The sequence below is a fragment of the Lutjanus erythropterus genome, chromosome 14 (assembly GCF_056507025.1).
Source record: "Lutjanus erythropterus isolate fLutEry1 chromosome 14, fLutEry1.hap2, whole genome shotgun sequence".
Classification (NCBI taxonomy): domain Eukaryota; kingdom Metazoa; phylum Chordata; class Actinopteri; order Lutjaniformes; family Lutjanidae; genus Lutjanus; species Lutjanus erythropterus.
Window position 1 is genome coordinate 13938974 of NC_139330.1, and position 23475 is coordinate 13962448.

The window sequence follows — 23475 nt, forward strand, 5'->3', positions numbered from 1 at the left end:
CTGGAAAGGAGCAGGTTGAAAAACAAAGTAATCTTCACCTTTTCTGTAATGTAAGACAGCTATGCATTTTGTGATATAGCAAAGCAATTCCCAGTGCAAACCCTCTGCTTGCCATGATCGTCATTTTCTGTGACACAGTGAATAAGAGCATGTAAAACTTAAGATATGTAACAAATGCACAACACTGCCTGATAACGCACAACACATCCATCATGCGACACTACGCCAGCCAGCAGGTTAAATATCTCTCCGCTTGCCGTGAAATGAACAGCGTAGTGGATATTGTGGGATTGGTGGAAACAAATGGGAGCTTTACTGTACACTGTAAACCGAATTGATTTTTGCTTCTATATATATACAGGTAGCATCAAAGCTTGTTACAACATCCACAATAACAGCAGTGGAGCTTTTTGTGCGACAGTGCTAGATTTAGTGGTACATATGTTGGATTGCCAAAACAGAAGAAAAAAAAAGAGTCTAGCAAAAGCTGAACTAAAGCTTTAGAGTCTCTGCCAATGGCAGGTAGTGAAAGGACTGAGATGCTCTTGGAAAATGTGTTACCTTCAACATATTCATCCTGTTTGTCAAGATAACAACAAAACCTAGTGTTGATGGGTAAAATAGAGGCTACATAGTCTCACATAGTCTATTTTGTTTAATTTAATTAATTTTGACAATAATCCTTTGCAGAGTTCAGTTTAGACCTGGTATTAACATGCATCATGGGTGATCTGTCCACAAATGGACAGCTCTAAGCACAAGCAAGAGTTGCTGAGTGAGGAGAAACTTTATAAACTTTGTGAAACACTGTCTGCGACACATTCTCATTTACTTGGTCCTTGTAAATTTGGCAAATGTCAAGTTATTTCTTAATTGGACTGCAAATGGATCGCATCTATAGTGCTCGTCTCTTTTATCGACTAGACTACAATTCCATGTCACACTCACCCATTTGTTCACACAGAAATGGAACACTTCATCATCGCAGCATCTTGCCCAAGGACACTTCAACATGTGGAGTGGAGGAACCAGGGATCAAACCACAGATGCAGCGATTAGTGGACAGCAAACTCTACCTCCTGAGCCACAGCCGCGCACAAAGTTTTGTCCTTTTGTCACAGCATGTTAATGGTTCTGGTTAAAAACAGCAATGCATTTTGCAAACATGTTTATTTGCATATAGAGAAGGGAAGTGAAACGGATACAGCAAATACTTAATTGCGTTTGCCTTCTTGTAAATTTGGCATTAAATGCAACACATTAAGTTCTTTCTTTTCTTGTAAAAAAAAAAAAAACGTGTTGCTTGATGCTCCATGGTGCACTGTGATGCACATTTTCTTTTGCACTACTTTCTCTGACAATTGGATGCTTTTCTTCATCATCTGCGATGTGAAAACGTCAGATTAACATTAACATAAACATACATTCTGTGCATTGTTCAGTCATGAAATCCCAGCACACCATGGACCTTCTCTGACAGGCCGACCGGACAAATAAAATATGAGGCCCATTGTAGGATGATAGAGGGGTTTAGTGTGGCATTACACTTGAAAAAAGGAACAAATAGTCTAACTGAATGTCAAAATGAGTAGTAATGGACATTCGACTGACAAAATAGTGTTTATTTGCATAAAGAGCGGGGAAGTGAGATCACAAGTGGTCATTTGGAGATGCATTCAAACTCCAGGTGTGAACCAGTGATTGGATCACCCAGGATACATGTTAATACCAGGTCTGAACAGGCTCTCAATTGTAATTTTCTCGATAAAAAAGAAGAGACAGTTATTTGAGACGGTGTGGAAATGGACTACCTTGTGCTGCTGCTTTCACAAATAATCGTGTAAAATGAAAACAGTGCCTCAATCATTTGCTTTCATGTTGAGCATATGTGATGTGCAAAAACATCATGTTAACATTTAAATCTCATCCACCCTCCTGTATTCTGACCCAGGGAAACAAATCAGTCATCAGTTCCATGGAGGCTGTGTCACCCTCGACTGTTACCATCTAGACAGCAATCTAAGTGAGATTTGGCAGCCGCTGGGCTGTGCTCGCCTCACCTCGCTGAATCATGATGTATGATGTTTACATAGCCGTAAAATCCCCTCCAGAACTGCAATGCTCACTGCTTCCCCTAATTAAGAGCAAGTAGATATAAACATAGACACAACCACAAACGGCACAGGCGCACACACACACATACACGCGATCAGATACACAATTACACATGCATGACTTAACACTCACATAGACACAAGAGGATCAGCTGTGTGTCATGCACACTTACAGAAAATACACAAAGACACGCACACATATTATATTAGATAGATATCAGAGTCAGTGAGCATCAGGTTGGTCTGTAAACATCAACGGGAACATGTTTGCATCAGACAGATGCTTCCCCGTGTACACAAACACATAATATGAGGTTATTGATCACTATAAATCCTTTAATATTCCCACTCAAATAATACCACCTGCCTGTCTTCTCAATTCATTATATGGCAATGCAGGCGTCTGGGGACAGTAAACACAGGGTCAGTGTAATATTTATAAGTGGGGATGGGAAGGTGTTGAGAGAGCTATGATTTTATTGTCAAAGCATTGCAGGGAAGTGTGTGTGCTACACAAACACCTGGTAAAGACATGTCCTCACACACAGATACACACACACAAAGACACACACACACACATACACACACTCAAAGGAATAAGTCCAGTTGAAGAGCAGCCCTCTCTAGATTAACTTGTCAGTGAAGTTGAGGGCCACAGTCCTCAGGGCTTGTCTTCTCCCTGGGCAGATTGGCCCGCTAGCTGCTCCTTGTTATTTATTGAGCTCTTATCTGCCACTCTAGACCCAGGCAAGTCAAACGAGAATGGGCACACATAGCTGCTATCTCCAACACGCTGGAATAAAAAAAAAAAAGAAAGAAAAGGACCCGCATTCAATTTCAAAGTCTTAATTGGAACCGGACAATGTTTTCAAGAATTTAGATACATATTACACATTAGAAACAGCTAAAATCTTCATGTTGCATAGGGAGATTTTTTATATATCAGTACTTAGTGAAAAAATAATCTTTAAAAAATAAATTCTAATCAAATGTTTGTGGTATGTTCTGAATGGATTTTAAACTGGATGTTACTTATCACCATTAAAAGTAGATGTTTTTTCTTATAATTGAACTCTGAAAGTTAAAGAACCAGTTTTTATTTGGTGTCATCTAGCGATGAACTTGGAGTTTGCAAACACCTCATCTCTGCCTTCCATCTCAAATATATGGGAGAACACTGCCTCGGTTTGTGGCCTACAATGGCCACAAAACAAGGCAGTGTTTGGTTTGTCCATTCTGGGCTACTGTAGAAACATGGCAGTGCAAGATGGTAACCATGGAAGACGACCCATGCCCTCTATAGATATAAATTTTAAGGTAACAAAAACACAATTCTTATTTTCAGGTGATTATACACCTAACGAAAACACACTTATGAATGTTATATTCCATTTCTCTCATATTTTGCCAATAAATGTGAAATCTCACACATTGGAATTTCAAGGTTGGTCTGGTCAAGTCTGCATTCATACCACCACTACCTGGAGTGGCAGGATTTGTCATTCATTCAGTACTTTTCTCAAACTATTTCAACCAGTTATCCATTAGCCAATGTTTCACTGTTTTAACCATATTAATTACTTTCAGCTAACAATACATCTATACATTACTTTTAGCTGTGTAGACTTGTTAAGTAGGTTTCCTGTAAACTCAGTTACATTACATATTCTTCAGATGTTACAGCTGACTGATATATTTTTTAAAATCAAACTGAAATTTCAATTTTTCCAAAATTAGTTGAACTACTCCAAAATCTCTCTCCACTCCCCCTGTTAACTGCAGAGGAATACCCTTGGGTTACAAGTACCCTTGGTTGGGAATCTGTGCTGTAAGGCACCATGGAGTGACACAGTCAGAAGTGAAGTACATCTCCTCCCAGCCCCGAGAGACAAGAGAGCCTGATGGGTGATAAAATACCTCAACAACCACTGAGTTAGAAAAACTGTCAACGACAGCCTCGCATGAAACTGACAGGTGTCTAAGTGCATGACTGAGGCATAGTAATAACATTTCAATGAAAGATGTGCTGCCTGAGTCAAGGTCAAGCTGAATTTGCTTTCCCATCAGCATAGAGGAGTTGTGTTACAGGTGAAGAATGAATTTTTAAAAATGAGATTCTGACCCACTTTACTGACAGAAGCGATGTAACACACAAGCGTTTTTTTTTTTGGCCTTTGCTGGAGTGTGTATGAGAGGGAGGGTGTAAGTAGTTGGCAGCAGCTACCTTCCATGGACTGGAGTTATTCAGTACTACAAGAGTTCATGTATATTTATCAGTATGCATTTAAATTAGCACCAAATGTCTGAATAACATTCAAGCAAACCAGATATGTTCACAAGAAGGAGTGGATACAGCTGAGGGAGGGAGTCATGAGATTATACTGTATCACGGCAGGCTATGAATTACTGTAGGTCTCATTTATTCAGACGCTTTGCATCAGTGATGGCTCAGATGTGCAGTAGGATGTCCTCTTTCTAACCAATTTGAATCAACGACTTCTCCACAGTACAAACTTGTTTATCCGTATGAGTCAGAACGGAGATCCAGAGAGTTCAGGGGCTGCTGGAGAGTTTTAGGACACATAAACAGAATTAGTAGATGTTTACACATTATGCAAAGCCATGCCTACTTGTGACCTCTCATCACAGGTTGCATGTGAATGAGTTTTGAGCAGAGCTGAAGAGAGATTCTCTCATCTCATTGTTTCATTCGAATAGTTTTATAAGCCTAGGTGAGCTGTGAAGTATTTCACAAGAATAAAAAAAGAACAAAATAATACAATGATATCCAGTGTCCAAAGATAAATAGAATTTTGTGTATTAGAGTAATTGCCAAGCCTGGAAATCATCCGTGAACCTTTGTACCTCTCAGGTTGGGATCTCCAAGGTTAAATGTTACAAGGAAGATCCTTGTTAAGATAACCTCTGGCCTGTGAGCAACCTTTCCCCAAACTCTTGTTTAAGTCTGTGAATCCGTTTGGTAGTTATGCACCTTTTGCAATAGGTCGCGGCCAATACCACGCCCTTTTTAGCCAACTGGTGAAACGTGATGATGATCCCATGATAAAGCAGGGCTATGGTGCTGTGCTGACACTGCAGACACATACACATGACCTTGTGAGACGCTTAGCTTGGCTAGCTAAAACACAGGTACAACACAGAAACGTTTGTGACTGTCAAAGCTCCAGTGGAACCTGGTGGTCGGTCACCTCTCTGACTTCTACCTGAACGGTGACCAGTCTCTCTGGTTGGTGTCGTATTCATGAGGCGAGGCCTGCTGCCATGGTTTTCCTGTGCACCCCCAGCATTATTATTTTTCCCACCTAAAAAACTGGTCTTTGTGTCCCATATGAAGTTAGATATCGCCATCAGCTTTTTGTTTAGACCTAACTGACACATTAGTTTCAGTTTTCAGTCCCAGTTTGGTTAGGTTTAGGGACAAAAACTACTCATGGTTTAGATCATGGTTTATGGTTAAAATGGACACTCTCACACATTAGAAATGGCTTCCTGCCGATCACAAGGACACATCATTAAGACAATAAGCATTAGCCAATCACAACATGGTAGCAGCCAATCACTGCACAGTAGGGCAGGACCTGGCAGAACAGTCTTGGGGAAAAAAATAACTTGCACCTCCACCTCATCCCCAGTCCCCAGTGTGTGGAGTTAAACTGGGGATGAAGTTACACTTTCACCAAACTGTGGGAGAGCAGTCTAAACGGGGTAATTACATTCACATTATTTTCAGTGTTTTGCAAGATAAAATTGTTTCAGTGTTCCAAGCAATTTGCGGATGAATGTGATTTGGATTTGCAATTATTCACATATAGTCAAAGCACATTTTTACTCAGTGTTTACCAACCAATGACAGAAGCAACTGGCTCTGTTATGACTCATACGTCTGGACTACAGTCTGTTGTTCTAAAAGTTTTCCTCTAATTGTACGTTCTGTTTTTCTTGGTGGACTGAAGGCAGTCACAGACTTGATTGGGATGTTACTGGCCCGCTCTCTCGTCTCTTCAGCTCTGCGTTCTCAACACAATGAAGGGATGTGATGTCACACAGTACCAGTCTATAGGCTGCAGGCAGTTTGGGCTGAGGCCTGCTGGCATTGGGGTGCAGTGGTGACCAGTTACCCACAAATGGAGAATCTATAAAGAGCCCAGTCTCATACAAAACCAGTCGACAGGGTCAGCTGGTTTATTTCAATCCATATTTAGATCATCTGGGTACTTCTCTGTGAATATGCTTGTATAAAAGTCATTGGACTGTTTATTTTTGAGTGTTTTGTGAATTTTTTTATGTGAATTTTGTTGAATGAAAGAAGGTTGAGTGTGCTCATTTGGTGTCTTCAATGCCGGATTAGTTTTTTTCCACTGGAGGTTCTGAGAATAGCTTGACCCCTCGGTGACTGACCAGCAGGCACATTAGACATGTCAAGCCTCTTTGAAGATAAATCCTGTTGGACCGTCTCCTTGGAGACTTGGATGCAGACGGTGCGGAAGTTATTTCAAAAAGTAGAAAAATCTTAGAAAGCTTTTCCCGAGCCTAAAGCAGACTTCTGTCCATTTTGCAGATTCTGTGCCAGTGCATCAGCAAGTTCTCTAAGGTATGCAACCTGTTGGCTCTCGTCAGACAATCGTAGCTCGACGCTGCTTATGAGCAGAGGCCTTGGAGAACCAGCTTCACGACTGACGCCAGGGAATCAGGGTCAACATTTTGCTTGGCATGCTTCCAGTGTCATGAACTGGAGGGAGTGAAGGGGAAGGGAATGGAATGAAGAGAAAAAAAAGAGAACAGGAAAAAGAGCTAATATTTTTAACTCCTGCAGTGCGTCACAGAGATGTATGGGCCCGTCTGCTGAGGATAAGGCCAGCCAGAAAGTGGAGTATCTTCAGCCAGGAGCTTTCGTCAGCCTCTGATGTCACTCATAACATACAGTTTACCCCAGGTTATGTTTCCATGATGTCCATAAGAGGTAGTAAATATCTCCTTGTCTATTTTTGTAGCCGTATTTTTATAGCTTTTCTCTTCTGGAGACTGAGATGCTGTGCATGTGTGTCTGTCTGAGTGAGCTGCTTTCTGTGCATAGACTGTTGATTCAGCTGGAGCCTCCTGAATGCCTGACAGCCAACTGACATCCTCTGTCACTGGGCGCTGGTGTGCAATCATGACTCAATAAGCCCAGGAAATCAGGGGAGAGCAAGAGAGTGAAAAAACACACATCAGGGCCGAGCAGAGTGGAGAGCAGTGGGCAGAGGTTAGCTGGCCTCGAGGGTGAGGGCCCCGGCACTGAGCTTCAAGTTACATCCATCTTGTTCCAAGACCTCCCTGGAGAGTACAGTATGTGTGAACATGAGAAACCCTTTGGGGTGAGTTGACTTTAACCAGGGCTAATCTGCTCTCCATAGGAACGCACTGCTCTGAAAGCCCAAACACACCAAATCAAGTTAAGACTAGAACCTGACTGAATGTTATTATGCCATAGAAATGTTATTTCCATGAAAACAGCACACAAACCAGACTACAAAACAGCTAAAAACCAAAACATAGGCCTACGACAGTATGCTAACTGTAATACCACTTTGGCTGTGTGCTACCATCACTGCATTCTGGTTTTATATTGGGATACGTCCCTGTCTTTAACTAGCCTATGTTTGAGTCACAGAGACAGACAAACACACGGGTAAAGTAGGGGAACTAACAATAGCCTATGTCAAGGGCTACCTATCGAGCCGTGACTCGCTTTAGCTTAAATTTGATCTCCCCATTGCTTTCCTAGCTGTTACAAATAACCTAATAATGTACGTTTTGATGAACCAGTATTTTGTAGTCAAGTTCATTATTCCAAAGAACTGAATGAGGCAGTAGTTAAATCCAATAATGACTGGGAATAAAAACCTAGCGTAACTAGTAGTAACTGCTATCTCAGTTTTTGACACATGGAATTCATATGACTTGGTGTATTTAAGCAACTTTATATCTACAGAAACATTTTTAAAAAGTAAAATGGGTTTGGGTTTACACTGAAGTCACTTGAAAGCCTGGTGCATCACTTTCAGTATTTGACAAGTTGGGAATGAGAAGGGCTGGTTATAAATGTTTTAAAGCAATGATTTTTTGGGGGGCAAAATGAAGGAAACCTTATTAGGTGTCAAACCGTCTGAAGCCTGAAAAATTTGATGTTTCTCCCAAATACAATTTTTTAATTTTTTGTCAATGTCACCATTTCTGTAGTTCCTGCCTTCATGTAGGGCAGCATAGATGGCAATGCAGAACATCATCAGGTGCAGCACAGCCTCCCCTTCAAAGAAATGAAGAGGCTGTTTTTCCAAAGAACTTAGGACCCATCTGTTGAAGCAGCCCTCGCATTCTCTCCTTCATTAACTCTGCTCACCGTTTACAGGACTGATTAAGACTCATTCTCTGTGTGGAGTAAGAAAGTGTTATATGAGCTTGTCTGTGAGAAATATGTTTATTTTGACCCACCACCATTAACATTAAAATTAAAGTGAGGGCAGAGAAAGGGTGCTATGCTCCATAATTCCAGCAAAACCCAGTCGTAAAATCCTGCAGTTGTTCAGAGACGCTCTGCTACCCCATCCAAAAACTTGAGATCTTTATGGCCTCACGACAGTTATGTAATAAAGTTAATAAATTCCCGGCTTATTCATGTGTTAAACTTGTGTGGCTCTTTTAACAGAAAACTTGTCCATAAAGTCCCAACTTGTTGAGAGATATATTTAAACCCTCCCTGTTTTCATGCAGAGCGAGGGGAATTAATTGACATGGACAATAAAACAAAAAGAACACGGCTAAAATACTTGTTGTATTTCAGTAAATAAAACATGCCAATGATCCAGTAAGTGAAGAATGAAGCACTGTGGCTCAGACAAAAATCAACAACAACTGCAATTTAGTATATGAAGACAGATGGGTAGAAATTACCTATTACAGGAAAGTACTTGAGAATGATTTTTGTATATTTTCTGCATGTCACAGCATCCTTAACTCACTCATCATTAAGGCCAAAACCGTCACGGGTCGATCGGTGTCATCCTCTGTGTTATTCACTACACCAAGTTAAACAAGCCTGATATGAATCACTGGGAAACCAAGCTATGCAGACTTGCAATAGAGAGAGAGAGCACTCATGTGGGTGAGTGCAAACATGGACAGAAATATCAACATGATATAAACTTTCTTCGATTATGAAGCCTCATGTCACTTTTACAATTCTGTGGTTTACACTGCAGACTGGAGTCTCTGTTAATAGCGACAAAGAGCAAGATCTGGGTTATGCACTCGTCTCCTCATGGAAGCCCCTTTCTGGCAATGTGATGAAAAATAGAAGAGTGTGTAAGGCATTATAATGAGGAACTTCCTTGAAATAATGACTTTGATATACTAAGCTCACGAGTTAGCTAGCAAGAAATCAAGAAATCAATGTTGTGATTGGCTCTAATGCCATTTCAGCTAAAACTAATAATACAGTGATTACTTTCTAGCTGGCTTGCCAGGTTAAAACTATTGGAGCTATGTTGAGTTTATTTCATTCAGAATCAAAAAACAACTTTAATGTTGCAAGAAAATATCGGTAGGTAACATAACTAACAAGCAAAGTGTGTGTGTTCATTCAGTTATGACCTGTGTGTGTGATTTAGTGGTTGTGCCAGGAGTCTTTTGAGGCCTCAAACAAAATCTTGTTTAGGGACACCAAAATCCTAGGGCTGGCTCTGGGTTCTCAAGTAGTCAAACTGAATCATTCACAGTGGCACACAAGTCTGTTTTTACCTGTCACCCATTGCCAAATACTTCACATGCTGAGTGCATTTAACTGGGATAGCCTGAAACACCATCCAGTTTCTGTGCTGGAATCAGATTTAGTCTGTTATGCCAGTTTGGAGGATTCTTGTTGGTGCAGTATATTGTTATGTTATGTTGGTTTCTGTGCAGCCTTGCCAAGAGGTAACAGGGGCTGCAAATAAAATGCAGGTATGATAGCCGCTCCAATTTCCAGCTGCAGAATTGGTCAATGATTCACTTGTTGAGTAAGAAAAAACCCTCTAGATTCTCTCACAGAAGCCCTCAGATTTAATGAGCTCAGCTGTTCAAGGCTATCTGCTGTTTTAGCTCATCTGGGAATGCTCCATGTATGACCTTCTGGTTTCTGAGGCCATGATTATTTTTCTCCATCCGATGCCAGCCACGCCCCTCCTCCTTGTGCCCACAGCCCGCTGCATCCTCCCAGTCTTTGCTGTGGCAGAGCGGTGGAACATTCTGTGGGGAGGCTGCGCCGCACGAGCCAAATAAGCGGTTTCGACCAATTAGAGAGCGTTTTGAGCGCAGGGTTCGGTTTGGATGGCAGACGGAGGGGCTCAAAAAAAAGTGTGAAAGCATTGGAGCAGTCGGACGTAGGCGGGGGAAAAGGCCACCAGCACATCCTGACCATGAAATATCCATGAGAATGTGTCGCTGAAAAGCCCAGAGTTGCTTCACTCTCTTGGCGAACTGTCTCTTGGTGAGGCAGGGCTTAGCTGAAGGTTTCTGTGGCAGGCGACATATGCTTTCTTGATTTCCTCCTATCCATCCTCTTTGATGCGGGCGGGAAACAGAAAAGAGATGTTTCTGTATGAAGGCCATGTCGAGGATGAGTGGATTTGCAATGAATTAAGGATGGTTAAAAAAAGAAGCACTTACTGGGCGCACAGTATACTGTAGTGCAGCGGGGATGAACTTGGGCCTTGATACACTCGCACCAAAGTGTCCAGCTGTAAGCCTCTCTCAGCAGCTAGGAAGAAGACGTCTCCAGAACGAGCCAAAGCGTGTCTTTTTAATAGAGAGGGAGGCAGAGAGATAAAGAGAGATCCACCGACAGGCGTGAAATATCTGCCGTGGGAGAACTTCAGCTCTGACTCTGGTGATGACCTATCTCACCACTGAGAACAAGTAGCAATTATGCTACAGAAATGGGCATGATGGGACAGACTATGGGAGCCCTGCCCGTTACCCCTTGCTATTTTACAGCTTACAGCCATCGGGGTCAGAGTTCACATGCAAGCCGCCCCTCAGGCCTGTTTTTAGATTCGACCAATCAGACAATACGTCTTTGTTTAAAATAAGTCCAAAATAGATTCTGGTAATATATGCTCATTTTAAACATGTTTTTGCTTTTCCGTTTCCTGTTCATTGTTTGGACTGTAAACAGTGAAAAGCCAGTCAGCCAGTGTATGAATCCCCAAGGGTTCTTGTGCACCGTCTTCTATGCTCAGTTTTCTCTCAGCCAAGGACCCCATACAAAACAGAAAATATACCAGGAAGCTCCTCATGTATGAGGAATAATTTGACAAAGTCTTTTTTTTTATTATTTGAGACCTGTATGGTCACACATTTACAGTACCTGTAACGCTTAATCCTCAGATCTCATTGCCTATAAATGGTAGTAACTTATTAGCTGTAAAGTGGTACAAAAGAATTTGCACAATGTCAACACAGAAAACTCATAACATAAAACATTTTGGCCTCCCATCCGTTTCAGTTAAGCCATACTGGAGATACTCCTCAATATATTTCCTTTGTTTTATTTTTTGCTTTTCATCAACTTCATTTGTTGCTGTAATAGTCTATCCTTTAAAAAAAAAAGAAAAATCTGTCCTTCCTGATCTGTGATTGACTGTCCTGACACCAGAGTCATGTCGAGAGAGCTGGTGTTACACCATTATTAGGTGACATGTGGGTGACACGGGCTTGACAGGCGGGAGGAAGGATTTTATTTATAATAGGTTGTTACAATATAATCTACAAACTATTTTAGCTCTAAACAATGAAATACAATTTGTTGAACTTTGAAACCTTTTGTGAATAAATAAAGATTTTTTAAGAATACTTGAACATTTGTTTTATGTTTCAAAATATGTAATTAATATTTAATATTTTAATATTTAATTTAAATGAATACATCTGAAAACATTTCATGGACCGGGCAGAGTGCCAAGGGATGCTGTTTGAGAGTCACTGATATTTGGTGTAGTCTCTCCCCTTTCCCCAACAGAGTCCAGTATTATCCCTAAATTCTAATATCCATGACTGGATTGCACTGGTGGGACAGTTTGGTGCATGATTTCCTCTCTCTCTCTCTCTGGTTCTCTCTCTCTCTCTCTCTCTCTCTCTCTCTCTCTCTGTGCATATGTGTGTGCGCATGCATGATTCCTGCCCTTTCCCAGCATAGTGAAATAGACAGGATTACACACAACTCAAGATGACAAGTAAAGGGCAGCATGGAAATATTTTTATACCACTACAAAAAAATATCAATAGAAATAAATCTGTTATTCTAAAGTCTTTAAAAAGAGTAAAAGCCACAGGAAGTCATCTTTACACCTCAGGATCTGCATGATATGTTTCAAAATATTGTTCCTTGTTTTAAAAGATAACTGAGATGAGCTCAAAGGTGCAAGTGAGTTTTGTGCACCCTGCTGGCAGATTGTTTTCAATGTTTTGTTTTATAAAAAATCTTATTTTAAGACTGGAAACATGATAAAAATGACTTTTTGAAACAGGATTTCTTTTGCAGTGCCCTTCCCCTCCTTCTGCTCTGCCAGGAAACCTTCCCATGGTACTTCATCTCCTCATTGGGTCCCCACTCACGCAGGCCGGATTATGGATGGAGACTAGAATACTTATAAGGCCGAATTCACTGCTGCAGTACAGACAGAGCTGGGCTACCTACCCCAGCTGTCTCTCCACCAATACTCTGTGTCAGAACAACAAAATAAAAGCCACAGTAAACAGCCTCGCAGCCCAAATAGCTTTTATTTGTGTCAAACTCATTGTTGAGGATTGGCAAACGGGAGCAGAGTGACCTCCATCAACGCTAATGATGACAAACGAGCGAGCTGATGAAATTTCACGATGATCGTATTGAGATGTGAAAACAAGAGAGGAGTTTATGTGCAGTGCGTTTACGAGTCTTGAGGGGAAACGGTGATTACAAATGAATATACTCGACTTATTGTCCGCAGCCTCCCTTGAAAACAATTTCGTGAAAAAGCTGTCATGTGCCCGGTTTGTAAATGAGGTGAAAACGACCGGAGCTCAAACTCATTGTTGGCATCTGGTCCATGATGCAGTGCTTATATTCTCAGGCGAGGGAAAAAAGAGGAAGAAGGCTGTGGAGGCAATAACAAATCCACACTCTCATAAAGGGGCCTCAGAAGATTAATTCCAGTAGTCTCTGTTTAGCTCATTATACATGTTCCAAACCTTTACTGAAGTCCTTGTGCTGTACCCTGGTGGTTGGTGGTCAGCGGGTCCACCCTGCTGCTGTAGGAACACTGACACGCCAGCTCACACCACACCGTCTTCTATTCTCAAGTTTAAAAGTAGCACTGGTTTCCCAAATCTTCCTGGCATCTTATGATAGCGAGCCCGAGTTTATTGTTGGCAAATTCATCCCAGGACCCCCTTTAACTGGAAAAGGAAGCCACATTGTTCAGTGCATAACATGTAATTAGATTTTTATACCGTGTTGCTGTTGTACTTGTTGCTTTCTGGTTAGAATTTGCATTATCACTTTTTTGACTGCGGCACCACTGGATCAGATGCTAACCACTCATGGAAACGTTGGTTAGGGGAATAGTGAAGGAATATTTGAAATGGGGTTGTATGAGGTACTTATCCATCGTCAGTGCATTAGTTGCAGTAGATGCCAGTCAGCACGCCGCCAGTTTGAAAAAGCAGAGAGGATTACCAGCACCAGCACTGCTATGGACAGGGTTAGCAGTGACACGTATTTCAGCCATCTACAATAATATTTAGAATACTTTCACTGCTTTACTTTGCTGTACGACATTATTTTCTGATGGAAAAACACAGTTATATCAGTGAAATGTTGCTCTCTCCAAACCAACCAAACTCCATGGGCAAAATCAGTCATTTTACCTCACAGAACATGGGAGTTTTTGGTTTACTGCTGCCTTGATTAGTCAGTTTGTTTGTGTTATTGTGGGACTTCTGTGGTAGCTATTGCACATTTTGGGTTGAAGTCACATAACAACACAAAAACAAACTAACAGATCGAGGCAGTGGTAGACCAGCAACTTCTGTGTCCTGCAAGGTAAAATTACTGATTTCGCCAGTGTGGTTTGGTTAGTTTGGAGAAAGCAATACCTGGCTTATATAACAGCGGTTTCCCATCAGAAAAGGCTGTCTGATGGGAAAGTTAAGCTGTGAAAATCTTCCAAATGTGGTGTACACTTAAAGTGATTTTTTCAGGTGGACCTTTTTTAACCATTTAACCTGTTGTTGCTGACCCTGGCTACAGCAGTACATTGCTTAGTTTCCATGCTGGCAGTCCTCTCTGCTTCTCCAAACTGAGGGCGTGTTGACTGCCATCTTCTGTTGGTAATACACTGACTATTGATTTGTACCTCATATAACCCCGGTTCAAATAATTTGCACTATCCCTTTAAGTCACATATTCCATCATCCTGTCCTTTGTTGTCTATAAAAAGTGATGAAGCACTTTTTAAAAAGTGCTTTATAAATAAATCTGACTTGATTTGACTCGACTTTTCTTGACCAAAATCCTCTGGGCTTTAAGCTGGTTACAAAAGCCACAGGGCCATGTTGGTGTTCACTGTGTCACAACAATACATGTCACAGGTGCCCGGTGCCCACTCGCATTTCATCAAACCTCCACGAGCACATGTTAATATGAGGGAGAAGAAGGACTGCGTGTATATGCTGATTAAATGTCTGGACAGCTCTTGTCTGACTCACTGAGAAACCGGCGGGTCATGACATTGAGAGATTTTGACATGAACCTGCCTCACTGACCAAGTGCTTCTGAAAAGTCAAAAAAGGTAAAACAGGAAAATATAGAATGTCTTATGATTATAATACAGGCTACAACTGACACAGGGGTCATGTCCTCTGCAATGTTTGGGAGTTCTGAGGTTTAAACGAGTTGATATCTTACTATGTGATACAAATCACACAATGCTGGGTTTTTAAGACTGATCTAGATACTTTTTAAATGTCTTTGCACACCCAGAAGACACATGGCAACATCACATTTAGCATTTTGGACTCATGTTTGTCTCAACCTGGAAATGTCCAATAACTTCTTTTAGCTCTGTTTTGGTTTTCACCAACTTCTGAGGGAAACATTTGGCTCTTTAGCTGCTGAATCTTCCACCATGCTGGGCAGGTCATGTTCAAGGTTTTTATTTTAGTGAGTTTTTTACTAAAAAAAAACAAAAAAAACAACAACATGCACCTGAAACTGGTGGTGAGACTGAACCAAAACAAAAGTCGTGAGCTGTGTAACCAAAACAGTGCGTTGAAAGATGTTGAAACGCTTCACAGGGCTGAGTGGAACCTCAGTGTTGGGTGAAGATGCTCTCTGGGTTCATTGCTATGAATAATTTCTTTGACATTTCATGTAGTCATTTAATCCATTGGCAATATAAAAATATTGATTAGAGCAGCTTTAACCTTGACTGTTTTACACAACAAATATAAAAGAATTTAGTATTTAATGCCAATATGTGGATATTATACAAACACCTTTGGTTTGTAGATGCAATTTCAAATAATCTGACATTATACCTTTTTGTATCAAGTGAGTTTTTACTGCAACATTGACTGATCTGATTGACAGACATGTTAATGGCAACAACACATAGAAAATAAGTAATTTCACATGTTCAGGTACAGAAAAGAATTTGTCCATATGTGCTTTAAATGGACAGTTCACCCCAAAATCAAAAATAAACATTTTTCCTCTTACCTGTGGTGCTGCTGTCCATCTAGATTGTTTTGGTGCAACTTGTTGAATTTTGAATATGGCGGCAGCAGAGATGTCTACCTTCTCTTGAATATAATGTAAGTAGATGGCACTTGGCTTGGGTTTCATGAAGGAACTATTTTCTTTCTCACAGAAAGTAGTACCTCATGAAACTCAAGACAAGGTATGTGGATTATCTTGAGGTCATGATTTCAGGAAAGACATATTGCTTAAAGATTGCAAATATCCCATCTTTCTCTTCCCTTCCAAGCATCTACAAAACTTGTGAAAAGCCTTATCTAGAACAAGTGTTTAGTTTGTTGGATCTGGGCTACAGTAGATATAAACAACTCATTCTAAGGTAATGAAATGCAACAGTTATTATTATCAGGTGATTATACACTAATGAAAACATACTTATGAATATTATATTCAATTACTGCCATATTCTGCCAATAAATCCATGTAAATCTCACACACTGGACCTTTAAATTCACAGCTTTTTTCCCGACTTTCTTCAGACACCAAGGGAGCATTATGGTGTCTTTTTACTATTTCACACCCTACTGATAACACCAATATAAACGACTGTGCTATGAAACCAGAAACCACCTGTCATGTTTGCTAAAAGCCAAAACAACAGCTCTCACCTTCGCTGGCGCTCCATCAACAACACGGTGGGGACTCCGTAAAACCCGAATAAGTTAAAATGCTGTGAGCCTTTATCCCAAAAGTCATGGAGTAATAATGAGAGTCTGTCATCCTTCTGTAGCCGGGCCTCTTCAAGTGGAGCAGGTAAATATTTAGTGAGGACTGTGATTGCTGCCGGCCATGGCCTATTCATCTCTGTCACCAGGTAATAATGGAGAGCCGAGAACACTAATGTGAGAAAGGGAAAACATGAGAACATGCTGCTGCAGAGGAACACCGTTTGCATTGCTTCAGTCTCTCCATTGTGCACTAATGAGTTTTTATCTTGAGTTAACACTGCAATCTGGACTCCTTTTAACCATAAAGTTTAACTGTAAAGTGTTTTATAGTTCAAATAATGTTGTTTGTGCAGATTAGCGATCCTATTCAAAACAGGTTGGCGGTGTGAAAATACAGCCTCTGCCAGAAAGAAAACCTTTATAAAACAGGCTCATGTGCACGGTTCTGTTTTCCATTAAGAGTATACAAGTAGCTCAGTGAACAGCCATGGCTCTCATCCAAGGAAATGTTTCTGCAGGCTCCATTAAAGATGGATCACTTCAAATGGTAATGTCAGCTACACCGGGTGACTTTGCTATTGGCTTCCCAGGGGTCAGCTGGCGGGAGGATCCTCCTCTGCACGTACAGGCACGAGGTAAATATACATCTGTGTAAACAAGCCTGAGTGACAGTCCGAGGAGGCGTCATGGGAGCACAATAAGGAGGGGATAAGGCCTCCATATGTGGATAAACACAGAGGGGAGGGATGTGTCCTGCCCTGCGCAGCCTGCTGCTGTAGAGAGAGCGTCCATGTTTGCCTGTCAGACAGAAGAATAGGGAACACGGGCTGCTTGCAGGGTCAGTGGGAGCGGCTTCAAATCCTCCTTTGTGCTCTCGGGCCTGCATTGGAGACAATGTGGATAATGAGGGAGGAATTTGGCGCAGGGCGCAGGGCGCAGTGCACACACACACATACACACACACATACGCACACACACACACACACACAAGGGAAGCACCTCGCCCCGGCCCCGGGGAGCCCAACCAGCCAGCTGTCTCAGCTTCTGTCTCCCCGGGGCAAGACACTTTATACACAGGATCCACCATCAACGGACATGATTGATGTCACTGGATACACTGTGTGAGCTGTTCAGACTCTCCTCTGATAAGAAGAAGTGAAACTAATGGGACTGCGAGACATCAGGCCTCATTTTCAGCAGTTTTGTGTCAAGAGTCATCAAGGGGCTGAGACTGGAATGGCTTTTATTGGTACAGATTAGAGTTCATTCAAGCTGAAACTATATTTCTTCTGTATTTATACCTCGGAATCAACATGTTTCATAGGCAGAGACATTTACACTCAACACAAATATAAACGCAGCACTTTTGGTTTTGCTCCCATTTCTCATTAGTTGAAGTAAAAAAATCTAAGACTTCTTCTGTGCACACAAAGGTTTTATTTCTCTCAAATTTTGTTCACAAATTTGTCAAAATCAGTGTCAGTGAGCACTTCTCCTGCACCGTGATAATCCATCCACCTGGCAGGTGTGGCATATAGAGAAGCTGATGAAACAGCATGATTATTGCACAGGTATACCTTGGACTGGTCATAATAAGAGGACGCTCTAAAATTTGCAGTTTTATCTAGAAAGATTTGATCTTTTTTTGTTTTTTGTTTGTTTTTCTACAGAGCACTCTACATGCCTAAACCTAACCAATCCAACCAACAAAGCCATCCAGTACTAACCAGTCAGAGGGAGAGTAGGAGTCATCACTTTGCCCTCCTGGGGAAAAACACAGTATCTCTTTTCAAGATAAACCTGCACATTTTACATTGGCCTTTTACTGCAACCAGTCCATGGCACACCTGTGCAATAATCATGCTGTTTTATCAGCATCTCTATACTCCACACCCGTCAGGTGGATGGATTATCTTGGCAATGGAGAAGAAACAAAAGTGGAACTCTCCTTTTCTCTTTCTTTTTAGACCGTTTTGGAAATATTTTAAGTTCAGCTATAAAGAAGAAAGCCATTAATCATCCCCATGAGTCCAACATTGTGTTACTGTGTCAACCTGATCACTTTCCAACTCATATTCTTTATTTATTGCCATCATTTAAATGAATGTCAGGTTTACAAGTGTGTCCTTTACTCGTAAAGTGCTTGATGCCTGCAGCAGTTTTTCATTGCAGCTAATCAAAGGAGAGCAATATGGATCTTGTTATATTAATATGACACTGAAATGTAGCCACAGAAAACATATTTGTTCTCATTTTATTTTGGAGAACACTTTGATTATACCTTTAAGGATTCCACCTAAAATCCTTACAGGAATATTCTGGGAAAAATATAAGTATAGAGAATGCTAAACTTGTGATAAAGCAGTTTTGGGAATATTATGGTGATTCAGAAGTGATTCAAGGTTTAGATCATTTTCAGTTTGTGTACATGCCTCAGAAAATGGATACAAACAGTTCCCTTGCAGCTGTTCCTGAGTAAATGAAGAGAATAAAACAAACAGCAACACTTTTCATCGTGCAGTGTAAATGTTTGTGTTTGAGAAATCATGCCTGATACACATGCAGTGCACTCGGCTGATGGGGCCCAGGGACCTCCAGGGAGCCTTGGAGGTGGCACAGTGGAGAAGCAGATTAATCTGATTGTTACTCCATCTACCATCTGGATGATCATTTCCTCTCACTTTACTGGAAATTATCAGTTATGTGAAAGGAATAAAAGGCAAAAGTCTTTTCTGTTGTGGTTTACTGATATCCGAAATGATCACACGGGTGTCAGTGATCTCATCATGTTTCTATTTGGGAAGTGAAACGTTAAGAAGGCCACGCTGGAGTCTGTCAGGGAGGGACTTTCTGGACACTGCAACACAAGTCAGGGGCAAAAAGTGGATGATGTGAAATACTTCTACAATATCAAAATGTATCTGATATAAGTTCATTCAAATAAAAAACAACATAGGGTGTATTTTAAGCCAATAAAATGCAATAAAAATGAATGATATGGTCTCAGATAAATGTTGGCATGGCTGCAGTAAAAGAGGCATCCTGATATACTTTTTATATGTTTGTGGGAATGCCGTGTAGTGAACTCCCTCTTGTCAGTGGTAACAAACACCCTTATAGAGATCCTCCAGGTCGATGTTCTACTGTGAGGATAAAATAGATGGTTCGTCTGTAAAGAAAATTATATGTGTAACATTTAGTTGTGTTGCTGCGAAACAGACGATTGTTAGAAGAGCGTCAACCTTTTTCAGCTTCATCAGTTTGGTTGGAAGAGTTTATAGATTTATTAGGGATGGAAAGAGCTGCTGCCACATTAAGGCACCTCAATTGTGGTCTAGAGTGGTGGATCTCACTCCCCCTCCCCCCTCTGATTGATTTATGCAACCCCCCTCCTCCCATCGCTCTGCCTGTGACTGTTAAGGAATTACTGTAAAACACATGAAAGCTAATAAACTCACATTACATCCCAGTGTGCATGTGGCTCGGAGCTAAAAATCTACAGTGGAGATTTAGGTGAAAACATGGTGTAAATTAAGTCTTTCAAGTCGACTTGACATGTTTTCTTGGGGGGGTTGCTTTTTACTTTTGAAAACTGGTCATCATTTTCTTAAACTGAGATTCTATAATGTTGTTTCCTGTGAAATTCCAGCTATTTTTTGTGAACTAAGAAACTAAAGCGGACCTTCAATTGACATGAAGATAATGAGAGAATTGTCATTTTGGGGTGAACTATCCCTTTAAGTGAGCATCACACTATCTAATCTGCTAACTTACTTTAAAATCAAAATTGAGCAAACAGGCCAATGAAAACAATGACATACTAAAAACTAAAAAGACCCCAAAATGGAAACAGAAACCACTTTGGTTGAATACCTGCTGTTAAATATCATCAGTTAAAGGAAACTGTACTTTGAGAAATACTTTGTACTTTTTCTTAAGTATTTTTCTCACACCAATAGTACTTTTATTTGAATTTAAGTAATATTTTCGTAGTGTAATAGTATTTGGACTGGATCACAGATGATCCTGCTCTTTCCATGTGTTAAGTGATCAGTCTGTGAAATAAAAGGAACATTTGACTTTTTAAAAAAGTTTTGTAAAAGGAGTAAAAAGGTGTGAAAAGTTTAGAAGCCCACGCTGGAGTCTGTCAGGACTCGGTGGGGAGGGACTTTCTGGACACTGCGCAACAAGTCAGGGAGCAAGAAGTGGATGATGGGAGTGAATGACAACACGGCATGCAATAGCTAGACGAGAGAGGGATTTCACTGGATAATTAGGTAAATTACTTTAAAAAAAAAATCATTTCTGCTGCCGCTTGGAAAAAGGATGTGTCGCAATAAAGTTTATCCGGACTTTGAGAGCGCGCCGATGGAAGTTTTCCTCTCTGATGCCGCTGCACGGAAAACAGTTTGGAGGACTTATTATAACTAAGAATGGCAGAGACACAGCGTGTCACAGCCCCGATGCTTTACGTGTGTCTCAGGTTAATCAGCGCTGGAAGTTTACAGCTGTTGGGAACGCGGCAGGTGAGCAGCAGGACGTGAGATTTGGACCGCGGCTCGATCACAGGCTGTTCTTTAATAATGTAACGGAAGGTCGGAATGTGAAATGGTCCCGACTTGTCCCCAAAGCTGGGAGGACATAACCTGAAAGGAGCGTGCGTTTATTAAAAGAACCGCAGTCCACCATGAGAGCGCTGAGTTTGCTGTGCGTAATAGCGGTCGGGCTGTGGGAGTCGAGCCTGAGCAACAGAAACTGTCCGGACCTGATCGTTGACAGCTGTCACTGCTCGGCGGAGAGGTCCAAGGAGCTGAGCAGGCAGCACGTCCGAGTCAAAGTTGTGTGCGATGATGTGGACCTGATGGACACCCTGCAGCCCAGTTTCTTACCCAACAGAACCGTGTCCCTGTAAGTACAGCAGGTTTCACACCACTGTCAACACCTCCTACCTAAAGAGACACTAATTAGACATCCCAGACCGATTCCTTTTCAGGTAAATATTTGATCTTGTAGGAAATAATAACAGTGAGAAGTCCAGAGTTCATTTTGCCTGAAATTGGGATACTAGTGGATGGATTTTTTCTGGGGGGCCTTGGAGCTCACTAAAGGGCCCCTGGAGAGTCTTAAATCCCAGTTAGAGGACCTGAATTCATGGGCAAGAGCATTAAGTGTTATAAATTGATTCCACAAGGTTAAACAGCTTTGACACAATTCATCAGTGAGTCTTTCATCCAGGATAAAATGAGTTTTAGAGGAGCAACAACTCCAGTTTATATTCTTTACAATATTTTTTATCCTTCAGAAACATTCTGAATAAATATTTATTCACACAGATTAAAATATCACAATATGGTCGCTGAACTCACCTCAGATGTACCTTCCTAATTATATTAGAAGTAGGTTACTGCAGTAATACTTGAAGCAAAGAAAAGAAAAGCATGAAATAGATAAGACGAATTTAATTAGTACTGAAAAACTCTAGTTGCCCCTGTGCAGTGTTGTCATTATGTAATATTACAAACAGAATCTTGTTGCAACAATCAAATAGAACTCCATTATGAATACTAATAATTCTATAATTATATCTCTGTCTATTAGACCTGATGCAATTAGTAATTTAGTTGATCGGAAAATTAATTGGCAAAAACGATAACTGATTCATGGTTTAAACCTAAGAAAACCAATGCCATATCTGTTGATTCCAGATTGTCAAATCTGACTATGAATGTGTATATTTATGAGTAAGTTTACACGAAAACCACAAATGGAGCAAAATACATGAATATATTAAATCTGAATTAAGAAACTCGATCAAATATACACAAAAATTTGCCTATGAAGATAACAAATAAAAAAAGAAAAAAAAAAGTTTTCATGTCAGGCTCATATTGGACAACATATCTGCCCGTAATGGCATAGACTGATGTGATAGGCCAATATCAGGCTGATAATATCGGTTCACTGATATGATGTTTCAAAATAAAAGCTTTAAATTCATCCAATGGGATGAGATATAGAAGTTTTTAAGTCCTTTGTAAATATGGAGAAAACTGAAAGGCAGTCTTCTCAAGTTCAGAATTTACAGGTGGGGTATCAAGTAGGGCTGCAACTAATGATTATTTTCTCAATTCATCTTTTGGTCTATAAAATGTCAGAAAATGGTGAAAATTCTCAATCACTCTCTCCCAAAGCCCAAAATACGTCCTCAAATGTTTTGTTTTGGGCCACAACCTAAAGATATTCAGTTTACTCTCATAAAGGAGTACACAAACCAGATAATACTCATATTTTTTAAGCTGGAATCAGAGAATTTTGACTTTTTTGTCACAGAAAAATTACTAAAACTGATTAATCGATTATTAAATTACTATCTACTCTAATGAGCAATAGTTTTAAATTTGAGAGAAGCGAGAGAAGAACTGAGTAGTAGGACACATTCATTAACAAAAGTGATGGTGTGTAGTTCACTTCTTGCTGCTAGTGAGGACCAGTTTTTTTCATATGAAGCACATCTTTTGTCTGTCTTGGAGTTATCACCTCTGTAAGATAAGTGGCCGCTCCAACAGTTACTGCTGATTGAAATAACTAACCATATATATAAAGATATAAACTATATAAAAACTATAGCTCCTTAGTGGTCCCCAGAACCCACGTTTGAGAACCACCGTCCCTGTGTAAGCCACGGTGGAGCCTCACCTGTCTCGTATTGTTACACTTGCCACCACTGCATAAATCTTTGCCTTTCACCGCGCTCTTTAGGGATATCATTTGCATTGTATTCAAAGTTATTCAAACATAGATTTTGTGCTTCGACGGGGAGAAACCTCCCTTAGTATTCATCTGTGCCTCTCTTGTAGAT

General features: G+C 40.7%; 1 protein-coding gene across 1 annotated transcript in view; it reads left to right on the forward strand.

Moving 5' to 3' along the window:
* The first annotated feature begins 20911 nt into the window (after positions 1-20911).
* The window catches only part of adgra1b (adhesion G protein-coupled receptor A1b), a 178212-nt gene continuing 175648 nt past the window's right edge, over positions 20912-23475 (forward strand). The window contains exon 1 of the mRNA XM_084735557.1: positions 20912-21524. Coding sequence (XP_084591683.1) covers positions 21304-21524 — 221 coding nt within the window. The 5' untranslated portion in view covers positions 20912-21303. The remainder of the gene's footprint in view (positions 21525-23475) is intronic.